This window comes from Semicossyphus pulcher, unplaced genomic scaffold (genome assembly GCF_022749685.1).
Source record: "Semicossyphus pulcher isolate SPU_LCO1_2020_fin unplaced genomic scaffold, fSemPul1.0.p SCAF_23, whole genome shotgun sequence".
NCBI classification, from domain to species: domain Eukaryota; kingdom Metazoa; phylum Chordata; class Actinopteri; order Labriformes; family Labridae; genus Semicossyphus; species Semicossyphus pulcher.
In genome coordinates this window covers 7,132,862-7,152,598 of record NW_027211697.1, presented here as the reverse complement: position 1 = coordinate 7,152,598, position 19,737 = coordinate 7,132,862, and the positions used below count along the sequence as shown (strand labels likewise).

The 19,737-nt window shown below is 37.2% G+C and overlaps 3 protein-coding genes across 5 annotated transcripts in view; 2 read left to right on the top strand and 1 right to left on the bottom strand.

The window, feature by feature from the left end:
* brd4 (bromodomain containing 4) overlaps positions 1 to 2,399 on the bottom strand; it is a 32,530-nt gene extending 30,131 nt beyond the window's left edge. Inside the window, exon 1 of the mRNA XM_069674805.1 lies at positions 2,366 to 2,399. The gene's annotated coding sequence lies outside the window, so the exon portion shown is untranslated. The remainder of the gene's footprint in view (positions 1 to 2,365) is intronic.
* A 1,487-nt stretch (positions 2,400 to 3,886) lies between these two features.
* On the top strand, positions 3,887 to 5,377 carry pet100 (PET100 cytochrome c oxidase chaperone). 2 transcript variants are annotated; one of them, XM_069674838.1, is made up of 4 exons: positions 3,887 to 3,973; positions 4,166 to 4,252; positions 4,369 to 4,401; positions 4,870 to 5,377. In XM_069674838.1, exons 1-4 carry the CDS (start codon positions 3,956 to 3,958, stop codon positions 4,957 to 4,959), a joined length of 228 nt encoding a protein of 75 aa, XP_069530939.1. In that variant the 5' UTR covers positions 3,887 to 3,955; the 3' UTR covers positions 4,960 to 5,377. The 2 variants fall into 2 exon arrangements, with proteins under 2 accessions (XP_069530939.1, XP_069530938.1); XM_069674837.1 differs by having other exon boundaries at positions 3,887 to 3,982.
* Positions 5,378 to 6,846: 1,469 nt separating this feature from the next.
* Positions 6,847 to 17,068, top strand: stxbp2 (syntaxin binding protein 2). 2 transcript variants are annotated; one of them, XM_069674821.1, is made up of 19 exons: positions 6,847 to 6,890; positions 9,206 to 9,255; positions 9,335 to 9,416; positions 9,627 to 9,703; positions 9,790 to 9,865; positions 9,969 to 10,072; positions 10,254 to 10,402; positions 10,485 to 10,569; positions 11,175 to 11,305; positions 11,456 to 11,563; positions 12,241 to 12,298; positions 12,405 to 12,470; positions 12,778 to 12,858; positions 14,496 to 14,637; positions 14,724 to 14,830; positions 14,926 to 15,024; positions 15,108 to 15,193; positions 16,075 to 16,232; positions 16,336 to 17,068. In XM_069674821.1, exons 1-19 carry the CDS (start codon positions 6,854 to 6,856, stop codon positions 16,413 to 16,415), a joined length of 1,776 nt encoding a protein of 591 aa, XP_069530922.1. In that variant the 5' UTR covers positions 6,847 to 6,853; the 3' UTR covers positions 16,416 to 17,068. The 2 variants fall into 2 exon arrangements, with proteins under 2 accessions (XP_069530922.1, XP_069530921.1); XM_069674820.1 differs by having other exon boundaries at positions 16,072 to 16,232.
* The last annotated feature ends 2,669 nt before the right edge of the window (positions 17,069 to 19,737 follow it).

Here is a 19,737-nt window from a genome sequence, read left to right as displayed (position 1 = left end):
CAACCTCTAGTTCATTTATAAACTCCTTTCACACAAGCACTGTACGCTTCAAAATTTCCAAAAATTGTCTTGGAGGGGTGCCTGTGTGAACAGTGTTTACCTGGTTCAACAGGTGCAAGGGGCACAGAATGGTTCTCTATGAGGATCCTATGGCCTCTGAAATAGGTTACTACCTCTAGGTATAAAAAAAACATTTTTAAGAAGGCCTAAGAAATGTTTTGATGAAGTAACAATAAATGGAAACCGTTGTTAATAGAACACAAGTTCCAGCAACATGTACTATCAATCAGAGGCCACATACTTTTTCGATCTGTTGAAAATTTTAGTTCAGGCTGTCTATTTTTTGTATTTATTCTAACCAACATAGGATGATTATTCTAAACATTATTATACTAAACACTGAGCATGCTGACATTTAGCAGCAGTGATTTGACCTCTGAAAATCACATGGGTGACAGACAAGCTAACTGTTGCTTCAAGTGACAAAGTAGGAGCTTTCTATTAAAAGGATGAAGAGCAGAAACCAGTGATCTGTGTTACACTGGCAAATTCTAATGACACTGAAGCATAGATCAATATGGGCCTTCTAATACCATTGATGAAGGCCATCATCAGTGGTATTAGAAATGGAAGCAGAATATAGGTGTTAGCTGAGAAGGCAATATAAATATCTGGACATCACAAAATAACAAAAAACAATTATAGTCCATCAGATCCCAACATGCCACAGAATGACAACAATTATAAATGAAGCACACACACACTAGAATAGATTTCGCCCAATTGTTCCTTGAACCAAACTCTTCTTTTCATTCAGAGGTCATTCCCAACTAGGCCAAGGATGGTGTTACCATGGAAACTAACTAGGAAGAATTGAACCAAAAAATGTGTTTAAAAGGAATTAAATTGATATATAAAATGAGGTGAGAAAATTTGTTCTTAGCATAGGCCATAGTGTTGACCAAAATCAAGCCAACACTCTGATAACTCAGCACAAATGCAGATATTTTCTGGCAGTGAATTTTTAGAGTCCAGAAATGTTTTGGGGTAGCTTATCAGCACAACATTTAGTTTGCAATAATGTGATTTAAAGCTCAGTCCTATGAGCTTGTTTGATTTACTGTTTACCTGGTAGCTGCATGGCCTTTGACCCAATTCATCCTCTTTATTTACATACTTGGTGTAGACAGTGATAACACATTTATATGTCCAAGCAGTAACACACAACTTCATCACAAACCAGTTTCATAGCTTTCATTCATTCCCAATATGTGCAGATCTGGAACAAATTATTTAAGGGCGATGGCAAAGAAAAAACATAGACAGCCAGGTACAGTAGAGCTAGAGCTTTTTACTGCTTCAACCTTTATACAAGTTTATGCAAAAGAACATATCCAAGCCAGCATGTTACTGAAGGTAAAAAAAATAGATTTCATTAGATATAACTTAGTTGTTACACATGAGGCACTCAGCAACCATAATAATCAAAAAACGTTTCACGCATATACAATACAGGGTTCCTCTTACAAGTGAGAACAGCAGAAACCGTTTGCTAAGTAACGGGCCTCAATATGAGTAATCTATCTGCACACACCGGTCGGCTGGATGCCACTGCTTTGTGTCTATAAAACCCGGCTTCATGAACACTACAGACCACAACACATCTGTCTATGATAGGGACCATCACTAGATATGGCAGATACAACAATAAACTGCAAAGTAATGACTGTTGGCGAGCGACCATCGTCGAGGAGCCAAGATCCTGACGTTAGGCCACGGGGCATAGATTATTGCTTGGGTTTCGTAATGGACGTCAGTTCTGTGCATAGCTGAAAGCCTACAAAGGTAAAGACACTTTGTTCTACTGTTCTTGGTAGCACGTTTTAGAAAATAGACATTACAGTTATTTTTGTGTCATCAGCTCCATTGACTGCATTCTCATCGAATAGCCCCAGTCTGAGTGTGCGCCATCATCACGGTGACGGCGTCACCGTCTCCCATAACACAAGACAGTCGACGAGCAAACTAGCAATAGATGCCCAACACGGTGTTCGTATCAGCATTTGTCCGACTATTAGTAGAGTATTTGTGGCAAACATTGGGTGAGACAGGCAAGGGATATCAGAGAGACACACAATGTAGGTGCGTTTATTGTGTCTTTTGATAGACAACTGCCAACTAGCTTAAGCTAGCAAGCTCGTTAGCCTGAACAGGCCGCCGTGCAAGTGAACGGTCTCTGTGGGCGCCGGGCATCAGAACTACCCTTCAAGCCTTCACACCGCTGTTATTATTTGTCTTGCTGTCTACTCATACGGCCTACTGAGACAACTTGACTGACAGAATTAGCCGAAACAACAGCGTTTACCTGGGTTTATCAGGTTGCCAGGGCGCGCGGGATCTGTCTCTCCGAGGATCCTGAACACCTCTCGTTGGCGATGACGTCACACGTAGGTCTATCGTTGAAGACGTAAAGAGCGTGTCACGGACTGCAACTTCTGTGGCAATTGTATCCGTAGATTTATGACATTTGGCAAAAACTTCAGACATATTCAACACGACAAATAGGGACAAAACTATCTTAAATAAAAGATATGGTCGAGGGCCAAACTATATATTCCATTATAGTTGAGTCGTCTTCTCAAACGCACTTTAAGCCGTTAAAGTCAGACAGGAATCACATTTAACAAAAAATACTTAGTTATCACCCAATAACAGTATTTATCCCCACTAGTCTATCCTTACGTTAACAAACAAGTTACAGCTTCTACAGTTGTTTTTAAGTGCTTTAACTACTGTTAAATATACAGTATTTGGTTAAACCCCACTGAAAAAATTTAACAGGTCTCTATCTTTGACTGTATAAGATATCTCTTCCTACGTTTGGCGAGTGTAAAGACATGATGGATAAAAACAGATATGGCCATAATGGCATTTAAACGAGTTTGAAGGTGCACTATAAATCGCTTGTTACACTGTTTTTAAATATTTTAGATTTGAAAGACAGTGTTACTTTTTACTCAATCACTTGAATAACAGTCAGTAGAACGGGACCAGCATTCACCGAAGGGTTTTTTGCTGGTAATTTTAAAAATCTTACTAAAAATTCACAGACATAACTACATCTGAACACAATCAATGGTTTGCGGCGCCCCTAAGTGGACAGCTACCAAACTACCGTTGAAAATGCTTTTATTAAGCCAAAGTCAGCTGCGATCAAAAAGCAAGCTTAAAATTTAGAAATTGTCTTTCATCAAGAGAAACAATTTTATATGAACAAATTGCCGCATGCTCGTCTATTTCAACTTTATTTCAAAATGTGTATTTCTCACAGCCAAAGTGCATAATAAGACAAGGGAAAAGTATCAGCTTCATGTGGGTCAGCACACTCAGGAATACCAGGAAATGAGAGGGCAGACAATTTTGAAAAAGAAGCAGTAAAAAAAATGGAATTGTTGAAATCAATATCAAATTATCAAAAACAGATGGTAGAGGCATAATTTTGAAAAAAAAAAAAAAAGTTGGCAACAGCAGTAGCATCAACTAAGGGATAATGAAACTAAGGGCATACATTAAATACAAAGCAGTGTTGGTATATCAAGAAATAGAGGGACAAGTCGGAGAGAACAGATCATTATTAGCAGACTGTGGATAGGGCACAGCACCTTAAAAAGTACACTTCAATTAACAGGTAGACAATGTTATGTAGACAATGCAATAACATAGAGACAGTGGGAAATAGTTGGAAAATGAAGAAAAGTAAAACCTGGGGGTGGCAGTAATGCAACTTTATGGATGCCGGCTGCCGCAAAACACCAAAGAAGAAGAAGAAGAACCAAAGTGCATGCGTCATGGCTTTATGATGATTGGACCTTCTACAAACCCGGAAGTACTTTGAAGGTCTTTTCCGATGGTCGCTTATTAGATCATTTCTGTTGGAGCATTAGTCGCTGTGATAATGGGTGTGAAAATAGAGGTATTTAGAGTAAGTAGGATTTTTTTTTAACTACGTCACTTAATATGTAGCTTATTGGGCCTAAGGTTTACAGTCATTGAAATCGGCCTTGGTTTCGGGGTTAGCTCCGGCTAGTCACTATCATTGCAGTCACGATATAACAGTTTTCCACTCTCACTCACTGGCTCGTCTATTTGTTTTTGTTTTGAACAGATGATGCTGTATCTGTCCTTTCCTGTGGCCATGTTCTGGGTCTCAAATCAAGCAGACTACTTTGAAGAGTACATCGTAAAGAGAAAGGTAAGTAATGCTGCTTTTATTATTAATTATACAACCCAGTCTTCAGAGATATGGTGTTCTTGCTATAACAGATGTTTCTTTTTCTCTATTATGATGGCATCTTTTATGGCGACTAGAGGGAGATCTTCCCACCTAACGAGGGAATGCATGTAAGTGTAATGTTCAGTACTCAAGTGTTTAAAAATTCATACATCTTTTTAGCAGTAACTGCAGAAACACTGTTCAGTAGCACAAATAAATGTGGGGCAATGTTTTGACGTAAACTTTAGGTTGCCATCACCTTGTATTGAGTGGTAAAGACTGTGCAGTGCCACATAATTATATTTTCACAGTAAAATAATATAGAGGTTGCTAATGTATTTTTTGACACTGTTTCATCGTTGAATGTTTGAAACTATCTTTTTAAGAATAGCTAATAATCCTACGATGTTTTTTTCTACACTTCCCATGTTGATTCAACTCTCAAACAAGAAGCATTGTTGTGTTTAAAGTAATTAGTATGTTTTTTTATCAGATTTCTAAAAGTGTCATGTAGGACAGTGTCTTTATGTCCGTTTAGAGGTTCTACTGTGCCGCACCATTTATGATAATAATCACTGAACTATATTTATTTTCAGAGGAAAGAGTTGGAGGACTTCAAAGAGCGGATGCGTGTTCGTAAGGAGCAGAGACTATTAAAAGAGATTTCTATGGAATCTGAGAACTAAGCTTTAGTTCTCAGTAGCACCGAAGAAGGATTAACACAATGTTTTTGGACTGGATGGACTGGACTATGAGGATGGTGCATATGAAATCTCTAAGAAGGAAATAATTTTGCTATTCAGTGTGCATAATATACTGTTAAATTTAGAGACGTTTCAAGTTCTTTCTTCTTGAATGCCTTATCAGTTGAGATGCTGTTATTGCTCTGTCATAAAATATTTACTGAGTTTTATATGAAAGAGGGTTTATTGTTATTATCCTACTTAATATTGTGAGTTTTATTAAAAAAAACAACAATATTCATTAGAGGCTCCTGTGGCAGCAAGTATTGTATTGTGCAAGTACAATGTTATAATGGCTGGGTATCTCAAGCTTCCAATTCAAGGTTGTCTTATAACAAAATAAATGATCCCTTAAGCCACATTTCACTTTCACACCACAGCATGTCTTCATTTATTTTATGGATGGATATATCTGTATGTTGCTGCATTCAGTGAAAAGTCTACTTTCACAAGTCTGGGTCCTTCTGCAGATAAGCATTCCCACAACATGATGCTCCCACTACCAGGCTTTATGATGGGTTAATGCCTTTCTAGTAATGGCTGGGTTATGTTTTACTTTAAACATAGCTTTAGTATGTTTAAAGGCACAGTTTGTACTCCTCATCATCAGATCATAAAACAGCTTACCACTTTGTGTTGGACACATCCTTATACCTCTGGCAAAACTGGCTATGGTATTGGAGCTGCACTGAATTGTGCTGAGTCACCCTGCATTTTTAACTTGTTAATGTGGGTGTATTTACAATCACGTGATTTTCTTTAAAAAAAAATGCCTTCACTAGACATAATGTAGTTGTGTAATACTTTGAGACTTTATGATATTTTTTCTGTTTATCACTGCCATCAAAGTGTAATTACATGCACTGTGTTCATTTAGAAAGTTAAAGGGATGTGAGGAAGTGAAACTGGGCATTTTGTGTTGCTTTTGTTAACATGGAATTATAATGATGATTTTCATTAAAGTCGTTTGTTGATTTAGTTTCACCTATTGTAAAAAAACAAAAAAAATGTTTTTGCCCTTAGTGTGTTTGGCTATGTTGATGTATCTTGTGCTGCACATCCCATGGCCACATCTTTAATCTCAATTCAAAGGAGCCACCTTGTGAAACAAGGATAGTTGGCCAATTCACATTGACCAGTAGCCAGGATTTTAGTAACAGTAGTTTTTAGAAATAACACTTACTCACACATACTTTGGAATAACAGTTGTAAATGTTTTGGATTTGGCATAGGCTGTATAACATAGAAATAAGACCATAGCTTACTTCAGATCCACAACGCTATCTGTGTTCTCCCAAGTATGTGAGGGGACTGTACTTGGCTTGTTCAAATACTCTCAAGTCTTGGATACATCCCCAAAGTGCCTGACTTGTCATCCATCATGAAGATGTGATGACATGTTTTTCCCAAGACTCATCAGATGATACCTGATATCATATCAGGTGATAGCTGATATATTTGGCTATGAAAAGGGGCCAGTTTGGATACCTCACAGCCTGTCTCCTGGCAGGATAGAGTGTTTATTTCTTTCTAACATCTGGCTCCTTTTTACAGCTGATATTCATTTACTAGAAAGATTCTATATATGGTATTATAATATTTTTTTTACAAGAAATATCCAAATGCTAAAATGCTGAAATTCAACATTTTCCAGATGTTCGCCATGTATTGCATGGACTGCATGGTCACAAGAGAAAATGTGAATAACATATGAGTTTTTGCAAGGCTATTGTCTGACAGTAGGGGGCGTTGTTTCGCTGTCAAAAGCTGTGTGGTTTGAACCATACGGGTTTTAACAACAAGGAAGTGACCGACTCGCCAGCAGACTGCTGTCAAGATGGCACCGAGTGGGCTGAAAGCGGTAGTTGGGGAAAGTAAGTGAAAAATTCGTCGTAACATTGTCTGCTATCAAAAGTTTATTAACCTAAAACTAAGAGACACTGAATATTTATTTACATGTGTCGTATGAGCTCAAGAATTTCACGCTCAACTTTGAACACAAAGCAATACTAGAAACGTTGCTCCACCAGAGGTTTCTTCCTGCTTCAGTCCCTATTAAAGGCTAACATTACCGAAGAATATATTGTTTACGCGACATGGATCATTGATTAAAAGTAGCGTTGTAATGTTGTATGTGCTGTTAACGGAATTTGCTTATGTATTTACCTATGTTGTGACAATTGGCGGTCATAAAAAGAGAAATATGTGCGGCGTTTGTGATTGGAAATGTTGTGACAGTCCAAGTTACAGGCTAACTTTAGCAAGCTAACGTAAGAGGAAGTTGCTGCGCATGTGATGAACGAATCAAATTAATCACATTTTCTCTTCTTTTTTTTGTTTAACAAATAACAGTTGTTTCAATAACGCCATAAAATACATTAGGCTTTTAGAGTGTTATAAAGTATTAAATGACATTTGATTTTAAAACAATTTAGTGTTATTTATTTTTATTTAATTGTGTATTCGCACAACACACAAAAAATAGCATTAGGATATGGCAATGTTATGTAGCATTATATTTATATTTTAAGTGAACATTTTAAGCATTTGAATTATGCAAATCAGATATAATCAACTTTTTAAATGTACTTTTCTATTAGATTCATACAACCTTTTCACGATGTCAGGGGCTAGGAGATAGTTAGAGATAATTAAAGTAACACTTACCTTGCCTAGGATTCAGGCACAATACCATTAATGACTTGCTACTTGCTTATAACGTATAGGTGAATGGGCCTATAATCTTTTTAATCTGTGAGTTTTGCAATATGTTTCTTCACTTCTGTGATATCACCACTAATGTAAATAAAATACATGCATATGTAGAGCTTGGCTTGGGATATATCTGCAGAAGCTGTTGGTGTAATGGCATGTTGAGATGTCTTTATGAGCTTGATTTAAAGCTCAACAACATTGTTGCCCACACAAGTAAAGTTAAAGCGGTAGATCGTACTGGCCCCCCTTCCCTGGTCTCTGTTAATGATGCTAAATAAAATATGTCATCATCATTAATACATTTAAAGGGCTGGATTATAATTCTGCCCTCACATCTCAACAATCAAATACCTGAAAAGAAATATATTTACAATACAGTGAAATATTCAAGTACCCCACTAACACTGTATATGTTTTCTGGAAACACTTCATAACATTGTAATTACAACTTTTGTTGGCACAGGTTGATAACAAAGAATTAATGTTTTTCTTCAAATAAAGTGCAGAATCTTACTTTTGCAATTCCCAAAACCCTAAAGAAGAGGGGGTTTTTTTCCACATTGTGGCATTTTGTGTGACTGTTTTTTCTATTCTCAAAACCAGACAATTATTATGTCAATTGGCAAGTTTATTATTGTGGTAGCAGACTTATAACCATTATGTTATGTCTTAAGGAGGCACTGTTGTGTTTCTAATTAGTTTAAAAATGGATGTTGATAAAAGTACATTATGTCGTGTCCCCAAACTCTCCCTCCTTCTGTACAGTTTACAGTTTTTAACAGCTTTTCTTGTGTGTGAAATGGCGCTTTTCCTTTTTGCCCCTAACTCAGGGCATTTTGAGCAAGATGGCTCACCATGGAACACCTCAGTTTTCCATTTTGTTTTCCAGTTGAACCACATCGCGGCTGTTGTGCCACTGAAGTCACAAAATGCTATTATCTGATCATCATACACAGTAATCTCAACAAAAGGAAGTTACACCAACTGACTGAGTTGGGCAATTCAAGTGCTAAATGTGAGAAAAAGTTCCAGTTTCCTGATTTAGATTGAGAAACAAAGCTTTATACAGGTCATATTTCATTTTCCCTTGTATCACCCTGAAGTTATTAACATTTCGGTTTCAAGAAAAACAACAACAAAGCCAGGCATGTTTACATACATGTACACTTTTATGATAGATCAACTGACACTCCTTGTCATCCTTGAAAAAGAGAAGAATGTTTTTTTATAAATTCTGGAAATAGCCATATAAACAAGAGTTGTGTAAATCATAGCTATCACATAGAATATTAATATGGTGTTGTGTTGCTAGTGTTTACACAAACAGCATTGTTAGGAATTGCCGTACAGGTTTCTAAACTAAAATTCCAAAACTTATTTCATGTTTCGCTGAACTCTCTTGTGTGGAGGTCAAAATGTTTCTGATGATTTTTCTCTAAATATGTGTAAACCTTTTTTCCCCCCTCTTCTCCAGAAATTCTCAATGGGGTCATCAAGAGTGTGAAGAAGGATGGAGAGTGGAAGGTAAAATGCTAGTTGCCCTGTAGGATTTAAGATTCCCTCTCTCAAACTGAATGTAACCCCTGTGTATCTGTTTCTTCAGGTTCTTATTGTGGATCACATGAGCATGCGGATTCTGTCCTCTTGCTGCAAGATGTCTGATATTTTGGCAGAGGGGGTGACCAGTAAGTTTCAAATAGTTAATGGTATTTTGTGTGTCTTCTGCAGTCTGTGATCAGATTTGCTTTCCGAGCAATGGTCCTTTCTTCACAGCAGTGGTCTGCTCAGAATCAAGTATTCAACACAATTTAAAGACTTAATCTAGAGTTGCATGTTATATCGACCAAGTTAAATTCTTTGGATTGAGCTAAAAGTCCTCCGTTTCTCCTTTTCAGTTGTGGAGGACATCAACAAGCGAAGGGAGCCCATCTCTAGTTTGGAGGCAATTTATCTGATTTCACCTGTGGAGAAGGTAAGCCCCTCCTCGGAGTCCCCTCAACAATATTCAGTCATTGTATTAAACTTCTCATTCTCTTAATCTTTTGTCCCATGTTATAGTCTGTTCGTGCTCTCTTGAACGACTTCAAAGATGCTGTCTTTACTTACAAAGCAGCACACATCTTCTTCACTGACAGTAAGTTTGTTTTTGTGTGTGTGTGTGGCAAATGTTCTATAATAAATATTTAAAGATGAACAATATTTATTTTCTAATTAAATATTTGTTTCCTTTGCCATAGCCTGTCCAGATGGTCTCTTTGCAGAGATTGGAAGATCTAGAGTTGCAAAGGTTGTCAAGACTTTGAAAGAGATCAACGTTGCTTTCCTGCCGTATGAGTCTCAGGTACGGGGACTTTTCAATTCAACAAACTTTGCAGAGTTCTCAGAGAGTTCTGTTTTTTGTTTACCAGCAGCTGCTCCTGAAATATTTACTAAATAAGTAGCTATTATACTTACACTGTGGGTTATTGTGAACATAATATTGTCAAATTTGAGACAAGCCTCAATCCCTTTTCCCCCTGCAGGTGTTCTCCTTGGATGATCCGACCTCCTTGTACTCCTTCTATAGTTCTAAGCCGAAAGAAGGAAAAGACAAAATGATGGAGACTCTAGCGGAGCAGATAGCAACCCTGTGTGATACTCTTAAAGAGTACCCTGCAATCAGATACCGCAAGTAAGAAGCCTTGCATTAAACTCTTATCAATTATTTTGCCATTGGATTTACTGATTCAGTGTTGTACCTCTCTGTCTCTAAGGGGACCGGAGGAGAATGCTAGACTGGCTGATGAAGTCTACCAGCGCCTAACTGCTCATAAAGCAGACAACCCAAGCATGGGAGAGGTTAGGAACTACCCCCCACAACAATTTTTATGTGCTCTACTATATTAAGACAATTCTTTAAAGGAAAATACTGAACTGATTTCCTATCCTGCTTTTAAATGCTAAACCAACTTTTTATGTAGATGAGAATAAGCTTCTTTTGGGATTCTGCTACTCTTTGTGTTTACATGTTGTGGGCCTCTGGTTTCTGGGTTTCATTCATGTTTGTTTTTCTCACGCTTTTGCTGGACCTTTTTGTCTTTATCCCTTCTTCTTTTCTTTCCTTCTAAGCTGACATTTCCTTGCTCCTGAGATGGGTCTCAACAGGCATGTATTACTGTCCTCTTTTTGCCCCCACTCATCTGAGGTGCTTCATCATGCTGTGCTGTCTAATCTTTCACTTATTTTTATTGTACTACCCTGCACGTGTTCTGAAGTGCTGCCTCATATTTCTTTAGATGGTCATATTGCTAAAAGCTTATATAACTTTAACTGTGTGAGCTGTACAAATAGCATAATTAAGTGGTGATATTTCACGCTTAGTGTAGATTTTAATTTTATCTGTGATATACATTTGATTTTTTTCATCAGTAGTAGTTTTTGTCCCTTATGTTCGTTGTTTTTAGGGTGCAGATAAGGCACGATCCCAGCTGCTGATTGTTGACCGTGGGTTTGATCCCATCACTCCTGTTCTACATGAGTTGACCTTACAGGCGATGGCCTACGACTTGCTAGACATCAAGCAGGACATCTATTCGTGAGTGAACAGTTTTTTAAAATATATATATGCTGTATATCAGAAGCTGTTAATTTTCTATGCCAGGTTACTGTGCTGTCTTTGGCATATTGTTTCTCAAATGCTCTCCATATTTGTGTTTAACATATTCTTGTTTTTTATTTTTTTAAGTTATCAGACAACTGGAATTGGAAATTCAAATGACAGAGAGGTGTTGTTGGACGAAGATGATGAGCTCTGGGTTCAGCTCAGACATATGCACATTGCAGATGTCACTAAGTAAGTCTGTTACAGCTAAAAATATATATTTGTCATATCCTTACATACTTGAATATCCACTTTAAATCGGTCTCAACTGGTCCTGGACGTTGCTTTAACCTCAATTCATGTTATACACACACACACAAGTGTGTGCATTCTCAAAATTATATATTATATATTATACATTTCAAATAAATGTAAGCTTTAAAGCTCCTTTGAGGAATTTTTCACTGGTTAGGATTATCTTTTTGTTAAAAACCACCACTTAAGCATGTACAGGACAAAATCAGCAAGGAGATAAGAGGCACAGCGTGTACCACAGGGGGCTCCAAAATCAACACAAGCCAAGTTTATAGCTTAAGTATATAAGAATAGCTTTAAGTTGTATAAAAGAGTAGAGAGCACATTGAAAATAATTAATTACTTATATTGTGATCATATTAAGCACTTTTCTTTATTTGCATTAAGAAACTTTGCTTGAAGATGTTGTAAAATATTATGTCTGTTAAAAGCTGGTTACCACAACGTTGGGCAAAATTATTATTAAATATTGTTTATTTAAAACTACAATTATTTATTAAGATTTTGATCCCTTAAGGTACTTGAACAATCAAAATTGAGCAACATAATATTTTTTGCTCAAATTAACTTGACTCTTGCGCAGGTGACTAATTTAAAAAAACCGTCTGTTGCAGGAAAGTGACAGAGCTTCTTCGGACCTTTTGTGAGAGCAAGAGAATGTGCACTGACAATGTGAGTGTTCATTTTCAATACTGAATTTGGTTCAATTATTATTAGAGATTTCTGTAATACAACATTAAGATGTTTTTATGTTAAAGAAAAATGTTTTGTGTTTCAGGCAAACATAAAAGATCTGTCTCAGATGTTGAAGAAGATGCCACAGTATCAGAAGGAGCTGAGCATGGTGAGTGGGCTGAAGAAAAGCCAAATCCTATTGGTATCATCATCTAATGATATTTGTTCTATTTTAAAGGGAAGTTTCAGATAAGGGCTGTACGAATAAAAAAAGAGATTTTGTTCCTCAATCAGTGTTTTGAACATGCTTTCATAAAAGACGCATTTTCTGTGGAGCTTAGCTTTAATTTCTGAACATGTTAATTTGCCAATACATTGACTTGGAAAAATGTTTGTAATACATTTTATATGTCCTATAATGTTTTAACCACAATTAACTTCATTAATAATGATTCTTTATTCATTTTCATATACAGTACTCCACTCACTTGCACCTTGCTGAAGCTTGCATGAAGAAATTCAAGGCCTCTCTTGACAAGCTTTGTGAAGTTGAACAGGTAAGTACTCATATGGGGTGTAAAATTGTTTTACATTTTCATCAACATTTTGTTGTTATCTCAAGGCATTGTCATTTTAACAACAAAATGCTTGCATAGGTTTATTATACAGTGAAGGTCCAGTTCATTTCATCAACAATTGTATGGCAGTGAAGTGATTGAAGCTTTAGTTATGCTGTACATCTGTAGTTGGAGATATAAATAGAAATGTAATTATGTTCTCATAATCCCCGAAGAGAAAGGCACCCGCAGATGACCATTTGGCCATTTAATGTTATATTCTTGGAATATGGCTAGTCATGAGCTGTTGGCAAAACAATCTGTCACTCTGTAGTTTTAATATCGCAGGGGATCAACTAAAATGTCCCACCGTGTTAGTCACTGACTGTAAGTATCTTAGAGAGAATATCTGAGATGGACTTTCTCTGTCCCACTCACTCGGCAAACAATGTGACCTGGACATGATGGCGTCTTTATTTTTAGCTCCTCTGGGGTATATTTAAAAGCCACTGGCACAGTCCTGTGATATTTAATGGAGAATTGTAATAGTAATATTGCATAAGAAGCTTGAGACCGGACGTAAACATCCATATATCTAGAGAGATGCAGAAGGAGCTGTTATGTCATTACTGAGTGTAAACGCATTTAGTAACTCATAAGTGTACTTCTTGGTAATGTAGAAATCCTTCCATCAACATGAGCCAGGGATAAAGCCGCGATCCAGACCAATGCCAAGCCCCTCTGTGTTGTTTGTATGCCAGACATGCTTTGTCTCTGAGCGGATGTATTCTGCTACATTTAGTCCTGTATCAGATGTAGCACAAGCACACAGGAAATGACAAGCGATGCATACTTGGGGCTTTATGAGATGCAAGTGTTAATGGGGCCTTTTTGTACGAGTGAATCACTCGACCACATTAATGGATTGTCAACATGTCTGAAAGCCGCCTCTTTAATCCAATGGGCATGTTTTGGCTCTAAGATGGACAGTATGATCCAAACAGCAACAGCTCTCTGTCAGCTGTCATTTGTTTAAGTGCTCTACATTGTTTGGGCAGACCAAGACAAACCTATGTGTGTAATGTTATGAACAAAATGATAAGTGTGTTTATATGTGATGTTCCAACCACTCTCTAGTTTCAGTTGTTGATTGGCCCTAACAAGCCGTAGTCCAAGTACGTCATAAAGCTTAGCTAGGGTTTTTATGTAGAGCGCACAGTGCCCAGGATTGCAGAGGGAAATCCCAAATCTACGTGGAATTATGAAGCCCAAGTTAAGTGGCCAACATTTTTGACATAGTTAATGGATTATAAATGCGACTCTGGAAGTTTACTGTGCCATCTAGGGCAGTTTCATTTTTTTCTGCTCTCTGGAAAGAGCAGTTTTCAGTATATGTAACACCAGCATTAACCTTTTAAGTAGTTTAGTAAAAGAGTCAAAGCAATAGTGCTATTGCCGCGTACTTAAAACCATAGCATGGAAGAGAGTAAGAGGTTTGATAAGTAGTATGAAGGTTGAAGGGCGAGTCATCCTCCCGTGTCAGCTGATCGAAGAGTTGGCTGTCAGCTGATCTCAGACGTAATTGGTAATTCAGATTACAAACATGGGTAATGATTAACCATGGGTGTCTCACACAGGACCTGGCAATGGGAGCAAATGCAGAAGGGGAGCCTCTAAAGGATGCAATGAAGAGCATTGTTCCTGTGCTCCTCAACAATGAAATTGAGGCCTATGACAAAATCCGCATCATACTGCTGTACATATTCCACAAGAAAAAAGGTGTGCCCTTATCAAGTCTTTCTTTTTTTTTTTTTTTACCAATATAACATTTTTGTTATACAAAAAGATTCTGTTTGTCCATGTAGGCATTGGGGAGGAGAACCTTGCCAAGCTCATTCAGCATGCAAACATACAAGCAGACAGCAACATCATCAACAACCTGCAGAACCTGGGCTGTAACATCATATCTGGGGTGAATTAATTGATTGCACTTTGATTCAGTATCAATTTTATTGCGACATAGATCCACTCCTTCATTAGCTGTTGCATGTGCATGTTTTTAATTAGGGCCGCAATGCTGGGAAAACCCTGCCAGACCGGAGGGAGCGCACAGAGAGCACATACCAGCTCTCTAGATGGACACCCACCATCAAAGACATCATGGAGGTATTTAATCCATAAAGAGTGTTCTGATGTTGCTGCTGTTGTGCTCACATCTTTTCACTCAATGTGTGTTTTCTGTACTGCAGAGTGCCATAGACGACAAACTGGACAGAAAGCAGTGGCCATTCATCTCTGATCCTGCTCCCATCAACACTACTCAGACTGCAGTAAGGTGGGTGCTGGAAAAAGAACATTTTTATCATGTATAAACGGCACAATGCTACTTGATATTATTACACAATGTATTGAAATGGAAAAGATTGGTTTCATGGGTAATATAACTTTCTGAAAAGGGAAACATTACAGCTAGCTCAAATAGTATTTTCAACTGGTGTAACAGACATTTTTTTGTTGTTTAATTAGAACTTTTATCTCTATAACTGAATTAAAGCCAACCTGTTGACGGAAAGCTGAAAAGGTTAAACAAACACACTTTTGCTTGGAATTCTCTTTAATCCCCCAGAGAATGATAGTGCTTATACAAACCACTCTCATGGACCAGCGTTCACTCATAATCTGCATAATGCACAATGCTTGTCTACTTCCTTTTTTTGCAAAGTGCAGAATTCAAACTGAGTAGTCATTAATGCCAACACTAGAATATCGTCTGGGCTGTCTATATAAAACCGGACATTACAGTTGGAAAGGAAGTTAAAAAAAATGTTTTGATGTGCAGTGGTAGAAACCAAAAGACAATAAAATGTACTGTGAAAGCAATGCAGCTTGCTCACTCCCACATGTGTGTTGACTTATTCCTGAAACATCTTCTGCTGATGACCAATCAGCCACATGTTTACAGACTGGAAAGAGATGTGTGTCAGACATGCTGACAATAGAACTAATCTATTTATAGTTTTTTTTTAACACGCACATTCATTCACAAGGGTCAGTTTCATGTAAATGCAACATCAAAGAGAAGCATTACATACATTGAAGGATGGGAATATTTATGGATCATCTCAGTGTAATTAAACTCACTGCTTATTGTTACAAAGTCACCTTATTTTTAATAATAATTAATGACCAATTATTGTTTGATATCTTTTACAGCAGTGCACGGTTTGGACACTGGCACAAAAATAAATCCCCGACAGAATATCGCTCCGGCCCTCGGCTTATTATTTTTGTGATTGGTGGGGTGTCACACTCTGAGATGCGCTCTGCCTATGAAGTCACTCGGGCCACTGATGGGAAATGGGAAGTGTTGATTGGTAAGCAATCACTGTTGAGACCAACATGGTTTTTGCAAATGCAAAATGCATTCATTATGATTTTCCTTTCTCCATTATAAACATATAATTTTCTCCTTGACAGGGTCATCTCACATCCTGACTCCAACCAGCTTCCTTAATGACCTGAAGAGTCTGGACCAAGTTCCCAATCCTGACTGTTAGATAGTTTGACCCCAGACAGGGAATAGCATACTGGAATAAGGGTTTGTCTTTCATTTGAGATGATTAGTTGCTGGTCTTCTTTCGTAGCATCTCTGACTTCTGAAGTGAAAAAAAGAAAAGCAATTTTATGTTTATATTTGATGTGACCATGGAAGGAAACATTTGTGATTCTTATTTTATTTTAAATGTCATTGTTTGTCGTGAATCGGGTTCCCTATACTATTGTGATTTGAATTGTATTAAAATATTTAATAGATAATATCTATATTTTGATTATGTTACTATTCTCATTCAGAATCTGTTTTGTTACCACAGAATATATTTGATTTGCCTAATTTTGTATTCGACACTGGATTATCACACACCAAAAATCGTATCCAAGTCTAATGTAGATGTATATAAGTCAATAGAAGTATGTATCGTATATTCAGTGAGTGTGAAAACCTTATTTTTTCTTCAGGTACCTTTCCTTTCTTTCCTTGTTTAGGAAATTCCATCTCAGACAAAATGTCTTACCTGCTGTGTTGTGAAGTCTTGCACATTTAGAATGTACTTTAATGTACATTAATATATTGATGGGAACAAGTGTGGTGGGTGTTTGTTTCTTTGTTGATAAATATGATTAATTAAAGAAACATAATATTCACTTTGAATTGTATCCTGAGACTTTTAATTGGCTTCAAGGTATTTTTTGAATGTGTCACAAAATGTTTACATCCTTTGTCACACGCTGATTTCAAAGTCAAGAGTGAAACTACACTCTTATTTTGAAAATATTGTGGAGATCTTTTGACTTTAAAGCTTTAACCTTGTAAGCATTTACGTGTGGTGTTCTTCATGTGCTACAAGACATACCAGGGACAACATAAGCAGTCATCACCATGGCTGGGCCTGTCTGCTTTTAAACTGCAGTGTACCAAGGACAGGCTGAACAACAAGTTTTCAGATTGGCGGGGTTTGTGATGTCACAAATCTAAAGAGCCAATCCCGTTAATGGACGGGGTGTTGCTATGCATATCGTAACGTACTTATGGCAACCACTTCGGTGATACAGCCAGCTGTAACATTCATTGTAATTTTTGCAAACTCATGACTGACTACCAACGTTAACGTTACTACTACTAATTACTACATTTCAAGCTACCTAAGTTTCAACAAGTTGCCATTAAACGATGGTAGAGATGTGTTTCGTTTTCGGCTGTAATTTTACAAAAGGAGAAGCTGAACCAGTTAAATTTGCATAGTTGGATAGCAGATTCAGGAATTTTTAATGAGGGAGAAGGACGAGATGCCTTGGGAGGATTTTTTTAAGGTAATTAAACTTATTTTGCAGGAAAAAAATTCTCAGACACAATTTATTATTTCAAGCAGAGCATTTTTATATGTTTTAAACATGACTGGAGCTGGTCTTTCATACCTCAATGAACCACCTCTTATATGCTCTCCTAGTGTCCTGATCCTGTCTTATAGTTGACATTTTTTTGAAGTGGGGTTGTATGAAGTATTTGTCCCCCTTTACATATGGGCCACAGGAAAGGGCTGTCTGACAGACAGGGGATGTTCTGAAGATATTAAAAACGTAGTGTACACTTTCAGTAATTGAGGTAATGTAAGGTGGCTGTTTTTTTTAATCGGATAAAGTATGTTTTGCTCCAAACCCTCTCTCAGTGGAACATACTTTAGTTGCTGTGTTAGTATGAATCTGTGCTGATGCCATGTACTGTAGGTAAAACACTGACTATTGACCGTCATACAACCCAACTTTAAAAAATCAGTGAAAATACTTAAATGTAAATCTTCGAACATCAAGTATTAGTTCCTTTAAGGTTAAGTTCATTACTCATTTACTGTACAACCTTTGTCACCAGCATTTCTTAACTGACTTCACTTGTGTTTTGCGTTTTGAAATATTTTAGTATGACCTTGCTTCTCCATTGGTAAATTATCACATGCAGAAATGAACTCATGGTACGAATGTAAAGGTTTTTTTCATATCATTACCAATACATGAATTTTATGGCAATTTTATTCATCTGGGAAAAAAACAACAAACTGGGCATATGTCTGCAGCAACCTTTATGTACAGTGTGGGTCCTGGCAAATGCAGAAATGAACTTTAAGTACAGTATTGGGTCAGAAGGGAGAATATATACACCTAACAGTGAAAAAGATCATCCCCCTCCATGCAGAGGATTATGTTTTCATCTGGGATTACAGATGGTAATATTAAGATCGGCACACAGGCTGGGGTCTTAATGGTAATGGGTTAATACTCAGGACTTAACTCTATTTAAAAGCCTTCCACCAAGCCATATCCAACACACATTTGGACGAGCATCATCATTTCCACTGCATATACAAGAGTTCCGTTTAAAATGTATTGAAAGTATTCTTCATCAATTACAGGAAGTACTTTTGTTTAGCATTTATATCGTTTCACATTTTGTGAAGTTTTAAGCTCGGGACCTTTGTATAGTTTTGTCATGATGGCAGCTGCTGAAGTGGACTTGAACTCAGATGCTACAAACACTCTGCCGGTGAGACCTTTGCAACATAACGATCATTCCTATGCTTGACAGTTTGTGTACATTTTGCTGCTTTTTTAAATGCAAAACATAAAGTATTTTAAATTTTCTTGTATTTTGGTTCAGAATTGTGTTTAATTTTACAAAGGTACTGAAAGTACCACAATCATCTTCCTAGTAATTTGTCACAATTTGTTGGCAATGTTTCACTGTAATTGTGTTTTGTTTTGATATTACATTAATATTTAACAATGTTCCCCTTAATGTGTTTTAGGACTTTTACTGTGATGTTAGAGATTAGTAGATTAAAGATAATAGGAATACACATTTTAATGTTAAGATTGATATTGGGTGAAGGAACAAATGATTGTATAACTGATTTACTGCTGCGGAGAACGTTGTCAATAGGTTGTGATAGTAATAGTAAACATTTGCTTTTATTTTGGCTGAGTTGCAGGAAGCCCCAGAGCACGAGCAGATCCTTAACATAATCAGCTACTCACAGCGTGGACGAATGGAAGAACAGTGTTGTGCCTTGAGTCCTATTAAAACTTCGCCTGCAGGTAAGTACATCAGATTCTATCTTGGCTGCATGTTTCTGTTTATAGATTGATTGTTGATTGTTTTAATTCCTGCTTCAAACAGGTCTTCAGGTACTTAGAGGTCATAACCATCACGGCTCTGCGCCTCAGATATCTGTAACAGAGAGTACTCCAGATAGAAACAGGAAGCTTCTGCTGGCACCAGACAACCAATTACAGGTTCCCTCTCAGTGTGACCGCTCAAATTCAGTCCAG

Coding starts and splice junctions, on each gene's coding strand:
- pet100 (XM_069674837.1), top strand. CDS start 3,956: ATGGGTGTGAAAATAGAGGTATTTAGA. Junction 3,983..4,165: donor TGAAAATAGAGGTATTTAGA/GTAAGTAGGATT, acceptor TGTTTTGAACAG/ATGATGCTGTATCTGTCCTT. Junction 4,253..4,368: donor AGTACATCGTAAAGAGAAAG/GTAAGTAATGCT, acceptor TATGGCGACTAG/AGGGAGATCTTCCCACCTAA.
- stxbp2 (XM_069674820.1), top strand. CDS start 6,854: ATGGCACCGAGTGGGCTGAAAGCGGTAGTTGGGGAAA. Junction 10,570..11,174: donor ACAACCCAAGCATGGGAGAG/GTTAGGAACTAC, acceptor CGTTGTTTTTAG/GGTGCAGATAAGGCACGATC. Junction 12,859..14,495: donor AGCTTTGTGAAGTTGAACAG/GTAAGTACTCAT, acceptor TGTCTCACACAG/GACCTGGCAATGGGAGCAAA.